Below are 26,455 nucleotides of genomic sequence, written 5' to 3'. Positions count from 1 at the left end.
TTTCCTTCTACCTGCCTGGTTGTTCCTTTTTAGTTTCTTTTTCAGATTACTTTCCTTCACCCATCTCTCAGACGTTAATCCCTGGGGTTCTGATCCTCTTATTCCATCACACTCTATACAAGAGATATCACCCATGAACAGGGCTTTCAGTAACGGTAACACACTGATGACTGCTAAATCTAAATCTTCTGCTGAGCTTCAGCTTTCTGTGGAGAAACAATTGACCCCAAAGAAGAGAAGACATCAAAGGAACCTCTGAACCAACATGCCCCAGACTGAACTCATCATTTTAGAAAAGAAGGAACCCTACTCCAGTGAATTTCATCATTATTCATCCCATCGGCCATGCCTGAAACTTCTAGTACTCTTCTGGTCTCTTATCCTTCTTGCCTTATCTGTGACAACATTCTGTTAGTATTATTCTTTAGTATTTTCTCTATATATTTCCTTTTTTCCATCCTCACTGCTGCTGTCCTCATTATGTTCTCATCATTTGCTGTGTCATATTGTAATGACATCCTAACTGGTTTCTCCAGTCTTGCTCCCATCCCTCCTACCACCATTCAACATTTTGCTTCCAGAGCAATCTTTGTACAAGAATAAATCCTTCAAAGTCTGACCATTTCTTTCTAGGGAAAACATCAGTGTTACAGCATGGAAACAAGGTCCTACGTAATCTATCAGCCTCTTTAATTTCTTTTTTCCCTATTTCTTATTTTGCTTAAACTATAACCCCAAGAATTTCTCACAAGACTTGTAATAATTTATGTCATTGCATGCTTACCCATTGCCTATGCGTGTTCTATTCCCTCTTCTTGTTCCCCAACACTTGAAATTTTCAGATTTCTTAATACTTTCAGTATCATGGGCACAAAATATCTCATTGTTGTTTTAAATTGATTTCCCCTGATGGAAATCAATTGAATTCAGTTGAATAAGCTACTTATTGGCTACTCAGTTTTCTTCTGAAAATTGTCTTTTCATAAAATTTTGTCCATTTCAATAGAGATGTTTTCTATTTTTATGATTGATTTATAGCACAGCGTTTAAGTATACACACATTTTCAGAAGAAGAACTGTGTGGTAATAATTGGATATTATCCATGTTAAGTTGCTATGTTGGTAATAATTTGTTATGACAGCAAAAGAAAACTAACATACACTTATGAATTTTAAAATCATTGTGCTAAGGCTTGCAAGTTTTGGTCCCAAAACCCTCACTAGAGATTTATTTTAGTGTCTTCTGTTTTGTATTTTTCTGCTGATAAACCAACAATCAACTTTTTCTGTTATTCCTTTGAAGATAAGTGTCCTTTTCCTCTGACTCTCTAAGATTTTCCTTACTTCTTCTGTTTGAGAAGATTTTCTACAATATACCTAGGGTTAATTTACCCCCCACTGCCGCCCCACCCCCCCACATCTTTTCTCTTGCTAGTACTGCTTATATCTGTGGCTTGATGTTTTTCATTTTAGGGTAAATTCTCTGCTGTACTTCCACCAGTACTGTTCTACCTCAATCTCTCCTTAATGACTTCAATTGCAAGAATTTAGATTTTTTTAAATGTTGGCCTAATTTGTTATGCATGGTTTTATTTTTTCTGTTTTTTTCCCCCTAATCTCTTTGTTCTTTATAATTCAGTCTGGATGTTTTTTTCTGAGAATGTTCCAGTTCAATATTTCTCTCTTCTGTTGCATCAAATATATTGTTAAACTCGTATGCTTTTAAAATAGTAATTTCTGTTATTGGATTTATTTTATTTCTAGAATTTCCTATTGATTATTTAATCTTAGTTTCCAATTCTATGCTACAAATGTCTATCTTGCCACTTAATTTCTTAACTATTTTAGTCCATGTTATTTAAAAATCCCGATCAGATAACCATAGTATCTGGATCACCTAGGCCTGTTTTTTCTGTTCATTTTTAATCTTAGCTTTGGGTCAAGTTTTACTGCTTGTATATCGTGTTATGTTTGACTTAGTGCCTAGTATCAATATAATATATTAAATTTTGCAGAGGTAATGTAAAGCTATGTATAATGTTTTCTCAGTCCACAGAGGATTTACTTTAGCTTCTGGCAGCCATCAACATTGGGGGGAAATCGCTTTAACCCAATCAGGGTGTAAAATAATTTGACACTAAGCGTTGGCCCAAATTAGTAGTAATGTTAGTAGCTCAGTCCAATTCTTTGTGGAATTCTTTGTCCATGGAATTCTCCAGGCAAGAATTCTGGAGTGGATTGCTATTTTCTTCTCCAGGGGATCTTCCTCACCCAGGGATCAAACCTGCATCTCTTGCATTGCAGGCAGACTCTTTACTGTCTAAGCCACCAGAGAAGTCCAAATATAATGCAAGTGCTATATAAATAGTTGAAGATGAACGGCAAATTCAAGTTTCGATTTTTGGAATTTCATGGAATTTTTTTCAAATATTTTCCATATGAAGGGTCAGCTATACTTTCTTCTCTCCAAATATCAAATTCCTAGCAAATATATAATACTATACACAGTATATACTATACACTATAATATATATATACTATATAAATTAAACTAAATTAACAGGGTGGGCTTTTTTTTGTTTGATTTTGCTTTAATCTGTGATGTAACATACTGCCATGAGTCTTTGGATGTGGCATTTAACCAAAAAGGCTGAATATGGTCACTTTCTGTATGAAAGGTGTAAATACATAAGGTGACAACATTTTTGTGTACTATTTTAAAAGCATGATAAATGGCATTATCAACATTACTCATAATTTAAATATTATGTATACATTAGAGATTATCTACATATCAGCAATTATGTAAGAGGAACATTAGAAAATAAAAACTTTATAGTGTTCTTATGCAGTGCTTCAGCAATTGAATGTTTTATCTGAAGAGTCTATGATATAAAAACTAGAATCAAAGTTTAACCTTTTGAATGCATGGGTTGTAACCCACGGAAATGAGGAGTATATTGTTTGGTCAGGGTCTTATTAGTTTAAGCAGCAAAAAATTTAAGAACCAAAATATGCCACCATTAAAAAAATACTAAATCTGAAAATAATGTAGCTAAAAGTTAAATCATTCTGTCCAGTAAGTTCCAAAAAATTTACACATTTCAAACATTAAGGCAACTTTTCCCCAACCAAACAGTACTTTATAAAAATATATGTCACTTCAAAACATTATATACATAGTGACAATAAATTTAGCTAGTTGTAATCTTTAATGCATTAATAGAGTGTCACATATTACAAAGAATTTCCACTAGGCGCTTGCATGTATGTGCAGGTGGAATTAGAGTTTTAAGGACAGGTTTCACTGAGTGAAGTGAACGTCCTTCTTTAGTGAGTTCTCGTGTCACACACACAACGTGGCAGTGGGATCGCATCTTCCCGCTTCTCTACAATATTGGAACTGCACTTCTTCAGGTTGTCAGTCATGTCTTTTGAATATAGCCTTACTATTGGATGTACCTTTGAAGTTATAACTGAAAATCTGGGATGACCCTGCTTCTTGACAGGCCCTGAAATTCAGTTTTTATTCATCCAGTCTTGTGAGACTGCCAAAGTCTCTGATTAAATTCTCAGCCTCTTGGCGGTAAGTTAATCACCAAGTTGTGTCAAACTCTTGCGACCCCATGGACTGTAGCCTGCCAGATTCCTCTGTCTCTGGGTTCTCCCAGGCAAGAATACTGGAGTGGGTAGACATTTCCCTCTCCAGGGGATCTTCCCAACCCAGGGATTGAACCTGCGTCTCCTGCATTGCAGGTAAACTCTTCACTGCTGAACCACCAGGAAAGCTAGTGAGACTGCCAAAATCTGATTAAATTCTCAGCCTCTTAGCTGCTGCTTTCAAATCGACAATTGTTTTGAGGAGAAAAGTGGCTCCAAATGTCAGACTATCACTCTAGAAGAGGGCTTGTGAGAATAAATGAGAATAAACTAAGATCTATGAAATCTTAATCTACACTAACAAACTGCTTTCAGCAGTCTCATCATATACCCATACTACATTGTACAAGGATGCCTGTTTTGTAGAGGTTCATTTGTGAGCAATTTATATACCGGTTCTTTTCTTTTACATTAGAATTATGGTTCTTACTAAGTTGTATATATAACATTTTTACCGTGCTTTGATAGCCCTTGAATTTCTTAATGTCATCCTCATTCTAGTGCTATTGAATTCTCTGTGGGATGTTTTCATTTCTTGACAGAATTCCTTTTTGTTTCTCATACTTGCCTTTTCTGCCTGGGACAATGAGCAGTAGGGTGAGTTTTTCTTTTAAACAGATGAGACCCTAGGATATCTCAGTTATCCCTTTGGTATCTGTATGTATTTGGATATATATAGTTGCTTTTCAAAAATGTTCTATTATCCAAGTGAAATGTTTATTCAGTGATGCTAAATTTTTATTTTATGTATATAAGTAGAATAGATTAGCTTGTCTGAAAGAAAAAATACTATTGTCCATATCAGGGCTAGTAATTTCATTTGCCTTCCTTTTGATATAATGCCAAAAGTTACAGAAAAATACTTCACACAATACAAGGAAATTCACAGAGCCAGGGCTGTTAATCTGCTATCACACAGCCTTTTATAGTTATCTTTTTTCTCCCCTGTAAGCCCTCCCATTATTTCTTTAGTAGGAAAATTACTTGAAACCTCTGCTTATAAGTTGAGTGAGATGGGCTGAGTGTAGAGTGATATACTAAACATTTTGTCCATAGCCTTTGCATGGTCTTGATTTATAGATATTGAAAAGACAAATGGTCTTTTTATGTTTTAAATGATATTTTAAATGTTAAATGTTTTTTTATGTTTTAAATTTAAGTAAATTTCAATACTTAAGCTCTTATGTTTTAAATGATAATTTTTCATTATTTAAGCTCTAATTTCTCTACTTGTAGGAGGAATTTCTCTAATTTCTCTACTTGTTCTCCATGCTACTTATCTGCCTTCAGGGTTTTGCTACTCTAAAGTTTACTAAACTTATCTTTAGCATTTCAGTTCCTCCAATATGCATGTATCTAACATTATCTGAGAAGATTGACACCTGTGTTTATAGCTGCCATTAACAAAAGGAAAGACGAAGACCGCATGATCACACTTTCTACGTCAGATGCAGAAAAAATTTTTGACAAAATTCAACATCTTTTCACTATAAAAACTCAAAATATAGGTGAAGAAGAAACATACCTCAGCATAATAAAGGCCATATTTGAAAACACCTCAGCTAACACAATCAATGAGATAAAACTTACTTTAAGTTCCAGAACAAGGCAAGGACACCCATTCTCACCACTGCTATTCAAGATAGCACTGGGAGTCTTACCCAAAGCATTCAGGCAAGAAAAAGAAATAAAAGGTGTCAAATCATAAAGGAAAAAGTAAACCATCTCTGTTTGCAGATGACATGATTTTATAAGTAAAAAGCCCTAAGAACATCACAAAACAAATTCATTAAATTTGTACGATATAAAAATCAACATACAAAAATCAGTGATGATTCCGGATACTAACTAACAAAAAGGAAAATTAAGAAAACAATCCCATTTACTTGGGCCAAAGAATTAAACAGACATTTCTCCAAAGAAGACATACAGATGGCTAACAAACATATGAAAAGATGCTCAACATCACTCATTACCAGAGAAATGCAAATCAAAACCACAGTGAGGTACCATCTCACACTGGTTAGAGTGACTGCTATCAAAAAATGTCTACAAACAATAAATGCTGGAGAGGGTGCAGAGAAAAGGGAACCCTCTTACACTGTTGGTGAGAATGCAAACTAGTACAGTCACTATGGAAAACAGTGTGGAGATTCCTTAAAAAAATGGAAATAGAACTCCCATACAACCCAGCAATCCCACTGCTGGGCATACACACCAAAGAAACCAGAATTGAAAGAGACACGTGTACCCCAGTGTTCATCACAGCACTGTTTACAATAGCGAGGACATGGAAGCAACCATTGGCAGATGAATGGATAAGAAAGCTGTGGTACATATACACCATGGAATATTACTCAGCTATTAAAAAGAATGGCTTTGAATCAGTTCTAATGAGGTGGATGAAACTGGAGCCTATTATACAGAGCAAAGTAAGCAAGGAAGAAAAGCACCAATACAGTATATTAACGCATATATATGGAATTTAGAAAGATGGTAATGATGACCCTATATGTGAGACAGTGAAAGAGACACAGATGTAAAGAACTCTGTGGAGAAGGTGAGGGTGGGATGATTTGAGAGAATAGCATTGAAACATGTATATTACCATATGTGAAACAGATCGCAGGCACAGGTTCAATGCATAAGACAGGGCACTCAGGCCCAGTGTCCTGGGATGACCCTGAGGGATGGGATGTGTAGGGAGGTAGGAGGGGGGTTCCGGATGGGGGACACACATACACCCATGGCTGATTCATGTCAATGTATGGTAAAAACCACTGCAATACTGTAAATTAAATAATTAATTTAATTATTTATTATATTGGATAATATATATATTGGATATATATTGGATATATATATATTGGATATATATATACATTGGATAATCATCCAATTAAAATAATTAATTTAAAAAATCCCATTTACCTTAGCAATGAGAGAACAAAACACTTAGGTATTAAGTTAACCCAAAAATGAAAGACATATACTGAAAACCATAAAACACTGATGAAGGAAATTTAAAAAGACACAAGGAAATGGAAAAAATATTCTTCCATGTTCATGGATTGGAAGAAGTAATGTCAAAGTGCTCATACTAACCAAATCAATGCAGTCCCTATCAAAATATCAATGACATTTTAAAACAGAAGCTGTAAAAACAATCCTAAAATTTATGTGAAACTACAAAAGACCCCAAATAGCCAACGTATTCTTGAGCAAGGACAAAGCTGGAGATATCACACTTCTTGACTTCAAATTATATTGTAAAGCTAAAGTAACTAAAACAGTATGATACTAGAATAAAGAAAGACATATAGACCAGTGGAACAGAATAGAGAACCCAGAAATGAACCCATATACTTATGGTCAACTGCTGTTCAACAAGAGGGCCAAAAGCAAGGTCAGTCTCTTCAAAAAATGCTGAAAAAGTGGATATCCACATGCAAAAGAATTAACTGCACCTTTATCCCACACTAGACACAAAAGTCAACTCAAAATGGGTTAAAGACTTAATAAGACTCTAAACCATAAAACTTCTATAAGAAAACATAGGGGAAAACCTTCTTGACATCAGTCTTGACAATAATTTCTTATTGTCAAGAACTCTGACATTCTTTGATGTCTTAGGTAAGATACCAAAGCACAGGCAACAAAAGCAATTATAGAAAAGTAGATTGCTGGGAGAAATACAAATAACCTCAGATATGCAGATGACCCCACTCTTATAGCAGAAAGTGAAGAGGAACTAAAGAGCCTCTTGATGAAAGTGAAAGAGGAGAGTGAAAAAGTTGGCTTAAAACTCAACATTCAGAAAACGAAGATCATGGCATCTGGTCCCATCACTTCATAGCAAATAGATGGGGAAACGATGGAAACAATGAGAGACTTTATTATTTGGGCTCCAAAATCACTGCAGATGATGATTGCAGCCATGAAATTAAAAGACGCTTGCTCCTTGGAAGAAAAGCTATGACCAACCTAGATGGCACATTAAAAAGCAGAGACATTACTTTACCAACAAAGGTCCATCTAGTCAAATCTATGGTTTTTCCAGTAATCATGTTTGGATGTGAGAGTTGAACTATAAAGAAAGCTGAGTGCTGAAGAATTGATGCTTTTGAACTGTGGTGTTGGAGACGACTCTTGAGAATCCTTTGGACTGAAAGGAGATCCAACCAGTCAACCCTAAAGGAAATCAGTCCTGAATATTCATTTGAAGGACCATTGCTGAAGCTGAAACTCCAATACTTTGGCCACCTGATGCAAAGAACCTTCTCATTTGAAAAGACCCTAATGCTGGGAAAGATTGAAGGCAAGAGGAGAAGGGGACGACAGAGGATGAGACGGTTGGATGGTATAACTGACTCAATGGACATGAGTTTGAGTAGGCTCTGGGAGTTGGTGATGGACAGGGAGGCCTGGCGTGCTGCAGTCCAATGGGTCACAAAGAGTTGGACATGACTGAGCAACTGAACTGAATCTGAGGATTATTTCAAACTAAAAGCTTCTGTATAGCAAAGGAAACGATCAACAAAATAAAAAGGCAACCTACAAAATGGGGAAAATATTTGCAAATCATATGTGTGATAAGGAATTAATATCAAAACTACATAAGGAACTCACACAACTCAATAGCAAAAAATGAGATAATCCAATTTAAAAAATGAAAAAGACCTGAATAGACATTTTTCCAAAGTAGATGCATGAGTGGTCAACAGGTACATGAAAATGTGCTCAACATCACTAATCACCAGGGAAATACAAATCAAAACAACAAAGAGATATCACTTCATACCTGTAAGAATGGCTGTCATCAAAGAGACAACAAATAATAAGTGTTGGCAAAGATATAGAGAAAAGGGAACCTTGTGGTCTGTGGGTGGGAATGTAAATTGATGCAAAGCTATGAAAACACTATAGAGGTTCTTCAAAAAATGAAAAATAGAACTACCATATGATCCAGTAATCTCACCTTTAGGTATTTATTTGAAGGAAATAAAATGACCATTTGCTGAGTTATCTGCAACATCCTGTTCATTACAGCATTATTCACAAATAGATAAGGCACAGTTACAAACTAATTGTCCATAGACAGATGAATAGATAAAGTGAATATGGCATATGTTTTATAAATGCAGTTGATCATGAACAGTGCAGGAGTTAGGGATGTTGACCCCCACACACAGTGGAAAGTCAGCATATAACTTTACAGTCAAGTCTCCATATCTGTGATTTCACATCCATAGATTCAACCAACCACAAATCATGTAGTAATGGAGTATTAATTGAAAAAAAATCCACCTATAAGTGAACCCATGCATTTCAAACCTGTGTTGTTCAAGGGTCAATTGTTTGTATGTATATCTCTCTCTGTGTCTCTGTCTCTGTCTCTGTCTCTCTCTCTCTCTCTCTCTATATATATATATATACACACACACACATCTATATATGTGCTCAGTTGCTCAGTCATGTCTGACTGTGTGATCCCATGGACTGTAACCCACCAGGCTCTTCTGTCTATAAGATTTTCCAGGCAAGAATATTGGAATGGGTTGCCATTTCCTCCTCCAGGGGGTTGACCTTCATGACCCAGGGATCAAACCCACATCTCTTGCATATCATGCATTGGCAGGCAGATTCTTTACCACTTGACCCATCTGGGAAATCCCTATCTATATCTATAAGGGAGCATTATTCAGCTATAATAAAAAGGACAACCTGCCATTTGTAATAACACAGATGGATATTAAACACATTTATGCTTAGTGAAATAAATCAGAGAAGGACTAACACTGTATAGTTTCACTTATATGTGTAGTTTTAAAAAAATGAACTCATAGAAACAGAAATTAGAGCAGTGTTTGCCAGGGAATAGATGGTAAGGAAAATGGGGGGTGATATTGGTACTGGGAATCCAAACTTCGGTTACAAGATGAATAATTTCTGGGAATCTTATGTATAGCATGGTGACTATAGTTAAAAATATATTGCTATATACTTGAAGACAGTGGATCTTAAAAAAAAAATGTTCTCACCAGAAAAAAAAAGGTAATTGTGTGAACGATGTGTTAACTAATCTTTTTATAATTATTTCACAATACATATGGGTATCAAGTCATCATCGTGTAAGCTTACAAAATGCTATTTGTCAATTATATCTCAATTTAAAAAACCCAAAAGATAAAAAAAAAACAAGCTGTACACCTTAAATAATGCATTTTTATGGAAATGTATCTCAATAAAACTGTTTAAAAAAACTGAAAGCAGAAATCATGATGAGCAGACCCATAATATAAAAAATATTAAAGGAAGTTCTTTTCAGGTACTAGGATAATTATAATGGATGGAAATATAATTTATAGAGCTCCTCCTGAAAAACTGACAAATAAACAAATAAAAAGAAATAAAAAGCAAAGAAAAGCAGTGAAAACACATAAGGGTAAATATATAAGATATTTTTCTTATTAAATTTCATTTAATAATTTAAGGATTTACAACATATGTAAAAGTAAAATATATGACAGCAAAAGCACAATGACTGGGAGAAGACAAATGAAATTATAGTATTTTAAGGCTCTTATACTATTTGAAAAATGGTAAAAGATAACATGAAAGTATTCTGCAATAGGCTCGAGATGTATCCTATAAACTTGGAAGGAACTTCTAAATAACAGTTATAGTAAATCAGTCAACAATGGAGACAAAATGGAATTAATAATAATAATTAATTCCAAAGAAAACAGAGGAAAAAGAAAACGAGAATGCAGAACAGTTGTAACAAATCAAAAACAAATAAGAGACATTATCAACATATTAATAATTACTTTAAATGTGAATAGTTTAAAGGCCCAAATTAAAAGACTGAGATTGTCAGAAGGTAAAAAAGCAAACCTATTACATGCTATCTATAAAACATAACATTTAGATATAAAGAGACAAATAGGCTAAAACTAAAAGGATAAAAAAAAACCATGTTAATACCAGTACTGGAATGGCTATATTGATATCAGACATAGCAGATTTCTGAGCAAAGAATAATGCCAGGGATAAAGGTTATTTCATAATGATATGGACATCTGTTCATCAAGAGGAAGTAACAATCCTAAATGCTTCTGCACCTAAAAACAGAGCTTTAAAATTAAGAGGACTGAAAAGAGAAATCAACAAATCCACAATTATAGTTGGAAATGTTAACACCTTTTTCTCAATAACTGATGGACATAAAATCAACATCAAAACAAAAAGACAAAAAGCACCATCAGCCAATTTGACCTGATCAATATTTATGAAACACTTCACTCAACATCAGAATATACATTCTTTAGAACATTTACCCGTATAGACAATATCCTGCTAAAAAGTAAGTCTCAATACATTTAAAACTGTATGACTTAAGTCATACAAATTATGTTCTTTGACCAGTATGAAATGGAATTAGAGATCAATAACAAAAGATATCTGGGACTTCTCTGATGATCCAGTGATTAAAGATCCATCTGCCAATGTAGGGGATCCTTTGACCCCTGGTCTGGGAACAGTCAACACGCCATAGGGCAACTAGGCCGATGTGCCACAACTGCTAAGCCTGCACTCCAGAGCCCGTGAGCTGCAACAAGAGTAGCCGCCACAATGAGACGCCTGTGCACCACAGCAAAGAGTATCCCCCCGCTCACCACAGCTAGAGAAAGCCTGAGTGCTGCAATGAAAACTGAGCACAGCCAAAAAAAATAATAATTAATCAATTAATTTTATATCAATGTATGACAAAACCCACTGAAAAATAAAAAAAATTTAAAAATAAAAATAAATAAATAAAAGGCAATCTGAAAAATCATTAGAAATGGAAAATCTGTAAAATTATTTGGGAACTAAATAATGCACTTCTAAATACTCAAGGAACAAAGAAGACATAAAAATGGAAACTAGCAAGTATTTTGATGCCATCAGTAGGCACTGAATCTTGGGCAGACAGGCCCCGGAAGAGGACTCAATCTCACTATGCAGAGACAATAAGGAGATCCTGAAGTGTGGTCTGGGTGGAGCGGTGGTGGCCATCGTCAGCACAGTCAGGAGTATGCAGCAGCTCTCCTAGTGAGAGTGCCCTGGCTCTGCCTACCCCACACTGCACCTTAGCACTAGATCTAGGGCAGACAGGTCTTGGAAGAAGATGCCACAAGAAGCAGCCCAAATCTCAGCAGCTGAACCACCTCAACTTCAGTGGCCACAATACCTCAAGCCCCAACCCCAGGCAACTCCACATCACAGCTTTGCACTGGATCTGGGACAAACAAAACAGAAAGGTACATGACCTTGGGGCTGCTTCTGAGCAGAACGGCAGACACCCACACAGGCGGTTCAAAGGTCCTCTGTGACTGCACAGACCTTATCTGCTTCAGCAATTACCTCCTTTGGGGCAGGGCATGCACTCAAGGGCAACAGAGGCTGACACTCAGGGCTTCTGCTCCAGCAACTGAGGAGTCCGCCTTGCTTCCGATAGGGTGTACCGCAACAGCCACGGAGCAGAGCAGCATGCCCTGCTCCACAACCTGCACAGACTCTGGACACTGTAACACCAACCACACGCCTATCACAGGGATAATGGCCAGCATACCCTTAGAAAACATACGCAGGTGTCCACAGCAAAAGCAGTCATCACACCAAGAACACTGGACGCAGTCTACACAGGCATGTTCCCACATAAAAATACCGCTTCAAGACTACATAGATAGCTATTTTTCCTGAATTCATAGAGACAGAGAAAGTTGAGTGAAATGAAAAGGCAGAAGAGTTGATCCCAGTTAAAAGAACAAGGGGAAATCTCTGCAAGAATAATGAAACAGAGTTCACCAGTCTACCAGACTCCCAAGTTCAGAAAAGGTGATAATAAAAATGGTGAGTTAAGAAAGATTATTGATAGAAATGCAGATCACAGGAACAAGAAATTAGAAATGATAAAAATGAACTAATCAAAAATAGAGAATCCAATTGCGGAGATGAAAACCAATCTAGAAGCAATGAGTAGCCAATTAAATAACACAGAAGAACAAATAAGTGATCTGAAAAGTAGAATAATGGAAATCAACCAATCAGAACAGCAGACAGAAAAAAAAGAAAAAGAAGAAGAAGAAAAGAAAGCAACAGATCTATTGGATAATATAAAATAAAACATGTGAACCTATACATAAGAGGGGTTCCAGAAGCAGGAGAGAGAGACAAGGGGAACAAAAAGGTATTCGAAGAAAATTTGGCTGAAAACTTCCCAAACTTAAAGCAAGAAGATCTCCAGGCACAGGAAGCACAGAGAGTCCCAAACAAGGTGAAACCAAACACTCACATCAAGACATGTCATAATTAAAATGACAAAAGTTAACAACAAAGAGAGGATTCTAAAAGCAGCAAGAGAAAAACAAAAAGTCAGTTCACAAGGGAACCCCTAAAAGGCTATCAGCTGGTTTCTCTGCAGAAAGTTTACAGACCAGAAAGGAGTGGCATGCTATATTCAAAGTCCTGAAAGAAAAAAAAAACTTAAAATCTAGGGTACTCTGCCCAGTATGATTATCATTTAGAATAGAAAGAGAAATAAAAAAATTTCTCAGACAAGCAAAAAGAATTCAGCACTGGGTTCAAAATAAGGAAAGGAGTATGTCAAGGCTTTATATTGTCATCTTGCTTATTTAACTTATATGCAGAGTATATCATGCGAAATGCCAGGCTGGATGAATCACAAGCTGGAATCAAAGTTGCTGAGAGAAATATCAACAACCTCAGATATGCAGATGATACCACTCTAATGGCAGAAAGTGAAGAGAAACTAAAGAGTCTTTTAAAGAGGGTGAAAAGGGAGAGTGAAAAAACTTGCTTGAAACCCAACATTCAAAAAAACTAAGATCATGGCATCTGATCTCATAACTTCATGGCAAATTGATGGGGAAAAAATGGAAATAGTGACAGATTTTATTTTCTTGGACTCCAAATCACTGAAGACAGTGACTACAGCCATGAAATTAAAAGACTCTTGCCCCTTAAGGAAAGCTATGACATACCTAGATGGCATATTAAAAAGCAGAGACACAAAGGTCCATATAGTCAAAGCTATGGTTTTTCCACTAGTCATGTACAGATGTGAGATCTGAACCATAAAGCAGTCTGAGCACCGAAGAACTGATGCTTTTGAATTGTGGTGCTGGAGAAGACTCTTGAGAGTCTTGGACTGCAAGGAGATCAAACCAGTCACTTCTAAAGGAAATTGACCTTGAATATTCATTGGAAAAATAGATGCTGAAGCTGAAGCTCCAATACTTTGACCACCTCATGTGAAGTGCCAAATCATTGGAAAAGACCGTGATGCTGGGAAAGATTGAGGGCAGGAGGAAAAGGGGGTGACAGAGGATGAGATGGTTGGATGGCATCATCAACACAATGGACATGAGTTTGAACAAACTCTAGGAGATAGTGAAGGGTAGGGAAGCCTGGTGTGGTGCAGTCCACAGGGTCGCAAAGAGTCAGATAAGACTTAGCGACTAAACAACAACAAACCTACCCTAAAAGAGGTACTGAAATCTCTTATCTAAATAGGAAAGAAAGAATAACCTATAGGAAAGGGGGGAAAAAATCACAATAGAAAAGGCAAATATATAGAAGAGTTGAAAATCACTTAAATAAGTTAGTATGTAGACTTTTAAAAATTGAAAAAATTGTCTGTTGCATTGTTTGCTATTATTTTCTCCCAATCTGAGGGCTGTCTTTTCACCTTGCTTATAGTTTCCTTTGTTGTGCAAAAGCTTTTAAGTTTAATTAGGCCCCATTTGTTTATTTTTGCTTTTATTTCCAATATTCTGGGAGGTGGGTCATAGAGGATCCTGCTGTGATTTATGTCAGAGAGTGTTTTGCCTATGTTCTCCTCTAGGAGTTTTATAGTTTCTGGTCTTACATTTAGATCTTTAATCCATTTTGAGTTTATTTTTGGGTATGGTGTTAGAAAGTGTTCTAGTTTCATTCTTTTACAAGTGGTTGACCAGTTTTCCCAGCACCACTTGTTAAAGAGGTTGTCTTTTTTCCATTATATATCCTTGCCTCCTTTGTCGAAGATAAGGTGTCCATAGGTTCGTGGGTTTATCTCTGGGCTTTCTATTCTGTTCCATTGTAAAAGTGATTATAACCATAATAAACAATAAAAGGATAAGCATGAAAGTGTAAAATAGGACATTATCATCACAAATTGTCAAGACAACCTACAGACTGGGAGAAAATATTTGCAAACGATGCTACCAACAAGGGATTAATTCCCAAAATATATAAACAGTTTATACTGCTTAATAACAAAAAAAAACCCAACCCAATAAAAAAATGGGCAGAAGATCTAAATTGATATTTCTCCAAACAAGACATAGAAGGAACATCTCTCAACATAATTAAAGCTACCCATAGCCAAATAATACTCAATGGTGAAAAGCTAAAAGCCTTCCTGCTAAATTCAGAAACAAGACAACGATTCCAACTCTCACTACTTCTATTCAACATAGAATTGGAAGTCCTCGCCATAGCAATCAGAAAAGAAAAAGAAATAAAAGATATCCACATTGGGAGGGAAGAAGGTAAAACTGTCAGTATTTGCAGATGATGTGATACTCTACATGGAGAGCTCTAAAGTCTCCACACAAAAACTATTAGGACTCATAACTGATTTCAGCAAGGTATCAGGATGCAAGATTAATATACAGAAATTTCTTCAATTTTTATACACTAATAATGAAATACTAGAAAGAAATTTTTTTTAAAAATCCTCAAAAACAAGCCTCAAATCTCATCAAAAAAATATAAAATACCTAGGAGTAAACTTAACCAAGGAGGTGAAAGATTTCTATGCTAATAACAACACACTGATAAAGGAAAATAAAAATGATTCAAAGAAATGGAAAGATATCTCGTGCTATTGGATTAGAAGAATATTATTAAAATGGCCCTACTACCCAAAGCAAACTACGGATTTAACGCAATCTCTATCAAAATACCCATGGCATTTTTTTCAGAACTAGAACAAATAATCCTAAAATTTATATGGAACTTCCAAAACAAGAGTAAGAAGCCAAAACCAGAATTACCAAAGCAGACCTGAGGAAAAAGAACAAAGTTGGCAGTTTTACTCTTCCAGACTTGGGCTATACTACAAAGCTACAGTGGGCTTCCCAGAAGACAGAGTGGTAAAGAATCTGTCTGTCAGTGCAGTAGACAAAGGAGATCTGGGTTTGATCCCTGGGTCTGGAAGATCCATTGGAGGAGGAAATGGCAACCCACTCCAGTATTCTTGCCTGGAGAATCCCATGGCCAGAGGAACCTGGCCGGCTACAGTCCATGGGGTTGCAAAGAGTTGGAATTGACTGAGCAACTGAGCATGCATGCACAAAGCTAGAGTAATCAAAATAGTGTCGTATTGGCACAAAAACAGACATACGGATAGAGAGCCGAGAAATAAACCCACACACCTAACATCAATTAATGTATGACACAGGATGTAAGAATATACAATGGAGAAAATACCATTTCTTAAACGAATGATGTTTGGAAAGCTGGATAGCTAAAGCTGGGTGTAATCAATGAAATTAGAATATTTCCTCACATCGTATGCAAAAGTAAACTCAAAATTGTTTGAAGACCTAAATGTAAGATATGACACCATATAGCTCCTTCTTCTTGTTCAGTTGCTAAGTAATGTCTGACTCTTTGTGAACCCATGGACTGCAGCATGCCATGCTCCTCTGTCCTCCACTATCTCTTGGAGTTTGCTCAAATTCATGTCCATTGAGTCAGTGATGCTATCTAACCATCTCATCCTCTGCCACACCTCCTACTCTCAATTTTCCCTAGCATTAGGGTCTTTTCCAACGAGTCAGCTCTTTGCATCAGGTGACCAAAGTATGGGAACTGTGGCTTCAGCATCAGTCTCTCTAATGACTATTCAGGGTAGACTTCCTTTAGGATTGACTGGTTTGATGTCCTTTTGGTCCAAGGGACTCTTCAAGAGTCTTCTCCAGCACCAGAATTCAAAAGCATCAGTTCTTCAGGGCTCAGCTTTCTTTATGGTCCAACTCTCACATCTGTACACGGCTACTGGAAAAACCATAGTTTTGACTAGACAGACATTTGTCGGCAAAGTGATGTCTCTGCTTTTAAATACATTGTCTAGGTTTGTCATAGCTTTCCTTCCAAGGAGTAAGCCTCTTTTAATTTAATGGCTGCAGTCACCATCCAGTGATTTTGGAGCTCAAGAAAATAAAATCTGTCACTGCTTCCACTTTTTCTTTTCCCTTCTATTTGTCATGAAGTGATGGAACCAGAAGCCATAATCTTTGTTTCTTTAATGTTGTGTTTCAAGCCAGCTTTTTCACTCTCCTCTTTCACCCTCTTCAAGAGGTTCTTTAGTTCCTCTACACTTTCTGCCATTAGAGTTGTATCATCTGTATATCTGAGGTTACTGAAATTTCTCCTGGAAATCTTGATGCCAGCTTTAAGTCATCCTGCCAGCATTTCACATGATGACTGTGCATATAAGTTAAATAAACAAAGTGACAATATACAGCCTTGACATACTCTTTTCCCAATTTGGAACAAGTCTGTTCCATGTCCAGTTCTAACTGTTGCTCCTTGACCTGCATAAAGATTTTCTCAGGAGACAGGTAAGGTGGTCTCATATTCCCATCTCTTTAAGAATTTTCCACAGTTTGTTGTGATCCATACAGTCAAAGGCTTTAGTGTAGTCAATGAAGCAGAAATAGATGTTTTTCTAGAATTCCCTTGCTTTCCCTATGGTCCAACTAATGTTGGCAATTTGATCTCTGGTTCCTCCGCCTTTTCTAAACCCAGCTTGCACATCTCAAAGTTCACATACTGCTGAAGCCTAGCTTGAAGGATTTTGACCGAAACCTTACTAGCACATCATTCAGATAGATTTATAATCTTTTTTTCATCTATCTTGAGTTCAAGAGAGGGAGAAAAGTGGATGTATAACTCACTTGTAAAAACATATCCACTTGTTGAAGAGTGTCTTTTCTTCATTGTATATTCTTACTTCCTGTGTCATAATATTAATTGGTAATAGGTGTGTGGATTTGTTTCTGAGCTCTCTATCCTGTTATATTGATCCTTATGTCTAGTTTTGGGCCAATACCACACCATTTTTTTACTGTAGCTTTGTGCATGCATGGTCAGTTGCTCAGTGATGTCTGACTGTCTGCAGCCCTATGGACCATAGTCTGTCAAGCTCCTCTGTCCATGGGATTCTCCAGGCAAGAATACTGGAGTGGATTGCCATTTCCTCCTAGAAGAGAACATAAGCAGAACATAATTTAACATAAATTGTAGAAATATTTTTCTAAATCAGTCTCCCAAGGCAAAAAGAAAAGGAAAAATTAAAAACCGGAACCTAATCAAACTTAAAAGCTCTTGCCCAGAAAAGGAAACTATCAACAAAATGAAAAGACATCTATGGAATAGGAGAAAACATTTTCAAATGATGCAAGCGGCAAGGCGTTAATATCCAAAATACACAAACAGCTCATACAACTTAATAGCAAAAAAAGAAAAGAAAAGTATCCAACATAGGTAAAAATCTAAACAGACGTTTCTCCAAAGAAGACACATAGTCACATGAAAAGATGCTTAACACTCCTAATTAATAGAGAAATGCAAATTCAGAACCACAATGAGGAATTACCTCATACCTATCAGAATGGCCGTTGTTAAAAAGTCCACAAATAATGTGATGTACACCGGAAACCAGCACAACACTGTAAACCAATTATTCTTCTATAAGTTTTTTAAAAATATATGTTTATTACTAAAAATTCACAATTTAATCTGTGACTCATGCAACAAGAAAAATGGGGTGAAGTAAATGCACAAATGAGTCATCTTTTATTTTGATTCTAACATCAACTTTCTTTCTGACCAACTCTTTTTTCTGTAAATACTAACAACCATAAAAATGGATATTTTTATAAGTGAGTTATAGGTCCACCTTTCTCCCTCTGTCTTGAACTCAAAGCAGATGAAAAAACATTCTAAATCCATCTGAATGATTTGCCAATAATAAAAAGCTTCTTATATAGAGTTAACTTTATTGGTAAGACTTATATAGTGTTGTTTTCTCTGGCATCTTAGAAGAATTAACATTCCTTGTTTGGTTCCCTAGAAAGTTGCATTTGTCCCTTGTAATTGCCCAGAATATTAAACAGCTATATTTTAATGGATTGCTTAGGGTTTGTAGAAGAGACCATGGATCTAACAGCAGATTAGATCTTTATTGCCTGCTAATTTATTACTCCTACTCCAATAGAAGACAGAAATAGTTCAAATAGAGTATATACCTGGATCTAGATTGTCCCACTTCTTCAAGAATCATAGAGAAGTGCTTCCAAGTTTTCTCGTGGAATGAGTGCACAAGTTTCCTTGTATCACCAAACAAAGACAGGAAATAATCTTCCCCTTCCCCAATCACAGCTGGCTCACCAGCAAGGACTGGAATAGTGTGTTTCTTTGGAATTTTGCCGATGTTGAGTCCTTTCAAAGAAAGCAAATATAGAGAAGTATATATAAAAGAGTAAAAGGACCCAAAGCTACTATCTTTATTCCTTGCTTCTATACAAAACAATATTCTTTATATACTTTACTGTCACAGTCAAACTCAATGAGGATAGTTAGAAACTTTAAACCAAAGTCTGTAAAATAACCAGTAACTGATTATTTTTAGTGACACTCAGTTCCTAAAGATTATTTCAGTTATCTGAAAACTATCAATCACCAGCATAATTATAATTTAATTAAGTTGTAGTAGAAGCAATGTAAGTTTTTGAGTAGGTAAAACATTTGAGTCTCTCAAATTTGGATATGTACAGTTTATTCTATTTTATATTAGCTCTTCTCCCCAAATTGCTATGCATAAATTAAAGTCTCAAATGAGTTCTTTCTTACCAATGGTGTATATTTTGCCAGGCAGACTTAAATTTCCTCTAATCAACTGAAATACTTTATTAGGAAGATAAAGTAAAGCTTAATCAGATTCTAATGTTCTCTTGGAAATTTATTCTTTTAAAATTCTCAGTACTAAGATTCAAACATAAAATACGTTTCATTATTTTGCATAGAAGGAATCATGCTGGATAAATCTAATTGTGTATCTGCAGAGAAGAACATTACAGAGAGACATCATGATGGAATGGAGCCCTGTGTCTTGGATCTAGACACACTTGAATCCCAGTTTCGTCACTTACTGATTTAAACCTTCTAATTCTCAGTTTTCCTGAAAATAAAATAAGGATAATACTACCTTGTGTGAGGCAATGTGAGGATTGCAGATAATATAGGTGAGTGTCTAGCATTTAGCAAGTACTCAATAAATGATAGCTATTGTTGTAGCACAAGGACTTTGGCTAATGTTACCCTGGGTCCAAAATCATCAAAGGATTAAGACAATCTAGAGTGTGCTTTATATTCTTGTGTCTTTAACAAAACCAAACCAAGGCGAAATATGAAAAAAAATAAAAACACATTCCTTAGAGGATTTTGTTTAGAAGAAATACTTGGAATTAAATTAGTTCATTCCCATTCAAGTGAGTATTTGCTAAATCTTTAAATTCCTTTGAAGAAGGAGACTATTTAGCATTGTTAACAGCTCATCTTGAGGGATGAAAATCTTTGTACTCTGGAAGGGAAGAAGACACATGGATCTTGGGTTCGAGTTATTATCTCATCTAGAAATGAAATGAACCAAATGCAAAACAAGTCTTGGGAGACTCAGATACCTATCTGCAGAGTCAAGATCTATAGTAACTGAAGGAAAAGACTCTATCCCAGCACCACGCTCATCTTGCAAGGGGAAACCAGTTTATTTTTCCCTCCATACTAAGAGCTTCCACAGTTTAACCCAAATAGAGAACATACACAATGATACAGCGCCAAAGGATGAGCAATATTACCTCCTTAGATATAAAATGTGTATTTTGACTTTTAAGCATATAGATACTGGTCATTGCTCAAGGTCAGTGTGAACTCAGGAGGCTGCTTTGAAAAATGTACCTTAGGCATACCAACAATGAAGCATAGGGAATACGGCAATAATGGCAGAAGATCAAAATCTCGTATGACACTGTGTCAAAATCTTAGGAAGGTATCAGGAACACAGTGAAATATAGAGGTTGTAGATGTGCACAGAATGGGAGGGGGAAATGAAGACATCAAGTAGTCATGGGTGTATTTGTGCTAACAATTTTGAAATTTGTTAGTTGAGGTAATACAAACCTTAAATCTAGCCTATTCTATGAGAAGGTACAGGTACGTTCAGATGCACAACTAACTTTATTGAGCACACTTATTATGTGTTAGGTGATTTTCATAAATATCTCGTTTAATACTTAGAATAGCCCTTGAAGTTGATATCTTAATCTGCATTTTGTAGTTATGGAAAATGAGACTCAGAGATACCAAATATCTAAACTAATGTCTCATGTAAAGATTAAGCAAATTCTCATTCGAGTGGGAATGAACAAATTTAATTCCAAAGGTTTCATGTTGTAGGCTTGAACCAAGGTTCTCTGTTTCCAAAGACAGTGGCCTTTTCATTAAACAATGAAAACTCAAAGTTCCCCAAACACAGCGAGGAACATACACCTCATGGTGTGAACACTGTTGAGTGCATTGTGGCAACTGTCAAAACTTTACTGTCATTTCCCTCGTTTCCAAATGATTGTTTCTCCCTTTCTCTCCACCATTTTATTACACACTTTGTATTTCTCTTATCTGTCTTTCCTTCCGTAAGCCATAGTCTAAGCACAGTATGGACAATATTGTTAATCTTTCTGGTGGCATTCATAGGAAAGGCAGTTAATGCCATACAACAAAACTTTCAGTTAGCCAGCAATTCTAGATCATCTAACTGGTCAACCCATGAACCATTATAACAACATAAGATATTCTAATCATAGAGATGATGTATTTGGCCACATATATTTACGTGACCCGAACATGACTCCCAGTGCTAGACTCAATGGTGAGTATAGTTAGATTATTCTGCATATGGCATTAAGAAATGAGTATACTGGAGACATTCTGAAAAATTCTTAAAGAGATGGGAACACCAGACCACATGACCTGCCTCTTGAGAAATCTGTATGCAGGTCAGGAAGCAACAGTTAGAACTGGACATGGAACAACAGACTGGTTCCAAATAGGAAAAGGAGTACGTCAAGGCTGTATATTGCCACCCTGCTTATTTAACTTATATGCAGAGTACATCATGAGAAATGCTGGGCTGGAGGAAGCACAACTGGAATCAAGATTGCCGGGAGAAATATCGATAACCTCAGATATGCAGATGACACCACCCTTATGGCAGAAAGTGAAGAGGAACTGAAGAGCCTCTTGATGAAAGTGAAAGAGGACAGTGAAAAAGTTGGCTTAAAACTCAACATTCAGAAAACAAAGATCATGGCATCTGGTTCCATCACTTCATGGCAAATAGATGGGAAAACAGTGGAAACAGTGACAGACTTGATTTTGGGGGGCTCCAAAATCACTGCAGATGGTGACTACAGCCATGAAATTAAAAGATGCTTACTCATTGGAAGAAAAGCTATGACCAACCTAGACAGCATATTAAGAAGCAGAAACATTACTTTGCCAACAAAGGTCCGTCTAGTCAAAGCTATGGTTTTTCCAGTGGTCATGTATGGATGTGAGAGTAGGACTATAAAGAAAGCTGAGCACCAAATAATTGATGCTTTTGAACTGTGGTGTTGGACAAGACTCTTGAAAGTCCCTTGGACAGCAAGGAGATCCAACCAGTCCATCCTAAAAGAAATCAGTCCTGAATATTCATTGGAAGGACTGATGTTGAAGCTGAAACTCCAATCCTTTGACCACCTGATGGGAAGAACTGACTCATTTGAAAAGATCCTAATTCTGGGAAAGGTTGAAGGCAGGAAGAGAAGAGGACGACAGAGGATGAGATGGCTGGATGGCATCACTAACTCGATGGACATGAGTTTGAGTAAACTCCGGGAGTTGGTGATGGACAGGGAGGCCTGGCGTGTTGCAGTCCATTGGGTTGCAAAGAGTCAGACACGACTGATAGACTGAACTGAACTGACTGATACTGAAGACAAATAATAAAACATCATTCTGATTTCGAGGCATATAATGACTCAAACTATATGCTTTAAAAATACTCTAAAGAAGTTTGTGTTTTGCTTACCCAAGCTGTTTTCTGAGTGGGAACGGGTCACTAGAGCAGGTTTAAGAGGCTTCGGTCCAATTGTCGATATAGTTGCTCCACTAACTTGAGGGCTAGACAGACAGTAACTGAGAGGAATTTCATCAGATAATGACCGTGAACATGGCAGCGTTGTGCTATCTGAATCTGTCGACGTTGGAAAGAAATGAACTAAAGATGGCAGTTTCTCTGGGAAATGGTCCCGTGAGTCTTCTATTCTGTGTACAAAAATGAGTATAACAAAGTGAGACAGTCAAAATGATAAGACTATGAACACAAGAAGCATTAACTGTCATTATTACTCACGGTTTTGCTTTTCAAAGGTATTATGCATCTAACAGAAGAGCATTTTATATTTTTAGTTTTAACAGTGAATAAAACACTTCAGTAGCAAGTCAAGCTTTTTTTTTTCTATTTAAAAATCAATAAACTCCTATTTCAGATAGTTTTACAAAAGTGTAAAACCTGAAAGAAGAAAATAAAAATTATTAACAATCCCACCAACTAAAATTTTTACCATTTCCTTCCAGTCTTTTTATTTTTATTAAAAATGTTTAAATTGAAATACAATTGATTTCCAATATTATATTAGTTTCAGATGTAAAACCTAGTGATTCAAGATTTTTTTCCTTCCAGGACTTTTTTTTTTTCCTCTCAAAATTGAGACTCTATAAACCATTTATATCCCACTTTTCAGTTCAGATAATTCGCACAGTCGTGTCCAACTCTGTGCCACCCCATGGACTGCAGAATGCCAGGCTTTCCTCTCTATCACCAACTCCTAGAGATTGCTCAAAATCATGTCCATCAAGTCACTGATGCCATTCAACTGTCTTATTCTCTGTCGTCCTCTTCCCCTCATGACTACAATCTTTCCCAGCATCAGGGTCTTTTCCAGTGAGTCAGTTCTTTCCATCAGGTGGCCAATATTGGAGCTTCTGCTTCAGCATCAGTCCTTCCAATGAATTCAGGACTGATTTCCTTTACGACTGACTGGTTGGATCTCCTTGCAGTCCAAGGGACTTTCAAGAGTCTTCTCCAACATCACAGTTCAAAAGCATCAATTCTTCAGCGCTCAGCTTTCTTTATAGTCCAACTCTCACATCCATACATGACTACTGGAAAAACCATAGCTTTGACTAGATGGACCTTTGTTGGCAAAATAACGTCTCTGCTTTTTAATATGCTGTCTGTTTGTCTAGGTTGTTCATAGCATTTCTTCCAAGGAGCAAGCATCTTTTAATTTCATGGCTGTAGTCATCATCTGCAGTGATTTTGGAGCCCCCAAAAATCAAGTCTGTCACTGTTTCCACTGTTTCCCCATCTATTTGCCATGAAGTGATGGGACCGGATGCCATGATCTTAGGTTTTTTGAATGTTGAGTTTTAAGTCAACTTTTTCACTGTCCTCTTTCACTTTCATCAAGAGGCTCTTCAGTTCCTCTTCACTTTCTGCTATAAGTGTGGTGTCATCTGCATATCTGAGGTTTTGATATTTCTCCTGGCAATCTTGACTCCAGCTTGTGCTTTATCCAGCCTGGCACTTTGCATGATGTACTCTGCATAAAAGTTAAATAAGCAGGGTGACAATATACAGCCTTGACATACTACTCCTTTCTGAATGTGGAACCAGTTCGTTGTTCCATGTCTGGTTCTAACTGTTGCTTCTTGACCTGCATACAGGTTTCTCAGGAGACAGGTAAGGTGGTATGGTATTGCCATCTCTTGAACAATTTTCAGTTTGTGTGGTCCACACAGTCAAAGGTTTTGGCATAGCCAATAAAGCAGAAGTAGATATTTTTCTGGTTACTCTCTTGCTTTTTCGATGATCCAGTGGATATTGGCAATTTGATCTCTGATTCCTCTGCCTTTTCTAAATTTAGCTTGAGCATCTGGAATTTCTCGGTTCACATACTGTTGAAGCCTTGTTTGGAGACATTTGAGCATTACTTTCCTAGCATGTGACATGAGTGCAATTGTGTGGTAGTTTGAGCATTCTTTGGCATTGCCTTTCTTTGGGATTGGAATGAAAACTGATCTTTTCCAGTCCTGTGGCCACTGCTGCATTTTCCAAATTTGCTTGCGTATTGAGTACAGCACTTAAACAGCATCATCTTTTAGAACTAGAAACAGTTCAGCTGAAATTCCATTACCTCCACTAGCTTTGTTTGTGGTGATGTTTCCTAAGGCCCACCTGACTGGACTCCAGGATGTCTGACTGTAGGTGAGTGATCATACCATAGTGGTTATCTGGGTCCTGAAGATCTTTTTTGTAGAGTTCTTCTGTGTATTCCTACCACCTCTTCTTAATCTCTTCTGTTTCTGTTAGGTCCATACAGTTTCTGTCCTTTATTGTGCCCATCATGCATGAAATGTTCCCTTGGTAGCTCTAATTTTCTTGAAAATATCTCTAGTCTTTTCCATTCTATTGTTTTTCTCTGTTTCTTTGCATTGATCACTGAAGATGGCTTTCTTATCTCTCCTTGCTATTCTTTGGGACTCTGCATTCAGATGGGTGTATCTTTCCTTTTTTCCTTTGCCTTTAGCTTCTCTTCTTTACTCAGCTATTTGTAAGGCCTCCTCAGACTACTATTTTGCCTTTTTGCATTTCTTTTTCTTGGGGATGGTCTTGATCACTGCCTTCTGTACAATGTCATGAACCTTCATCCATAGTTCTTCAGGCACTCTATCAGATTGAATCCCTTGAATCTATTTGTCACTTCCACTGTATAATCATAAGGGATTTGATTTAGGTCATACCTGAATGGTCTAGTGGCTTTCCTTACTTTCTTCAATTTAATTCTGAATTTAGCAATAAAGGGTTCATGATCTGAGCCACAGTCAACTCCTGGTCTTTTTTTTTTTTTTTTTTTTTTTGCTGACTATTGAGAGCTTCTCCATCTTTGGCTGCAAAGAATATAATCAATCTGATTTTGGTATTAACCATCTGGTGATGCTCACGTGTAGAGTTCTCTCTTGTGTTGTTAGAACAGGGTGTTTGCTATGCCAATGCATTCTCTTGGCAAAACTCTATTAGCCTTTGCCCTGCTTATTTTGCACTCCAATGCCAAATTTGCCTGTTTTCAAGGTATCTCTTGACTTCCTACTTTTGCATTCTAGTCCCCTATGATGAAAAGGACATCTTTTTTTGGTGTTAGTTCTAGCAGGTCTTGTAGGTCATCATAGAACTGTTCAACTTCAGCTTCTTCAGCATTAGTGATTTGGGCATAGACTTGGATTACTGTGATACGGAATGGTTTGCCTTGGAAACAAACAGAGATCATTCTGTCATTTCTGAGATTGCACCCAAGTACTGCATTTTGGACTCTTTTGTTGACTGTGAGGGCTACTCCATTACTTCTAAGGGATTCCTGCCCACAGTGGTAGATATAATGGTCATCTGAGTTAAATTCACCCATCCCACTTTCATCACCTATTATATCTGCCCTTTCCATTAACATGAAAAAACAGGATTATAATTTCTGTTAATATATCATTGTTTACTATACCTTTTCCCTTTAATTTCTCC

General features: G+C 36.6%; 1 protein-coding gene across 1 annotated transcript in view; it reads right to left on the bottom strand.

Annotated features, from left to right (window-relative positions):
- LMNTD1 (lamin tail domain containing 1) overlaps nucleotides 1–26,455 on the bottom strand; it is a 473,637-nt gene that overhangs the window by 30,539 nt on the left and 416,643 nt on the right. Inside the window, exons 3-4 of the mRNA XM_065940095.1 lie at nucleotides 22,910–23,145; nucleotides 19,029–19,221 (exon numbers count right to left, since the gene is read on the bottom strand). Coding sequence (XP_065796167.1) covers nucleotides 19,029–19,221; nucleotides 22,910–23,145 — 429 coding nt within the window. The remainder of the gene's footprint in view (nucleotides 1–19,028; nucleotides 19,222–22,909; nucleotides 23,146–26,455) is intronic.

Source organism: Muntiacus reevesi, chromosome 1, assembly GCF_963930625.1.
Source record: "Muntiacus reevesi chromosome 1, mMunRee1.1, whole genome shotgun sequence".
NCBI lineage: Eukaryota > Metazoa > Chordata > Mammalia > Artiodactyla > Cervidae > Muntiacus > Muntiacus reevesi.
This window is presented reverse-complemented; position numbering and strand designations above follow the sequence as displayed.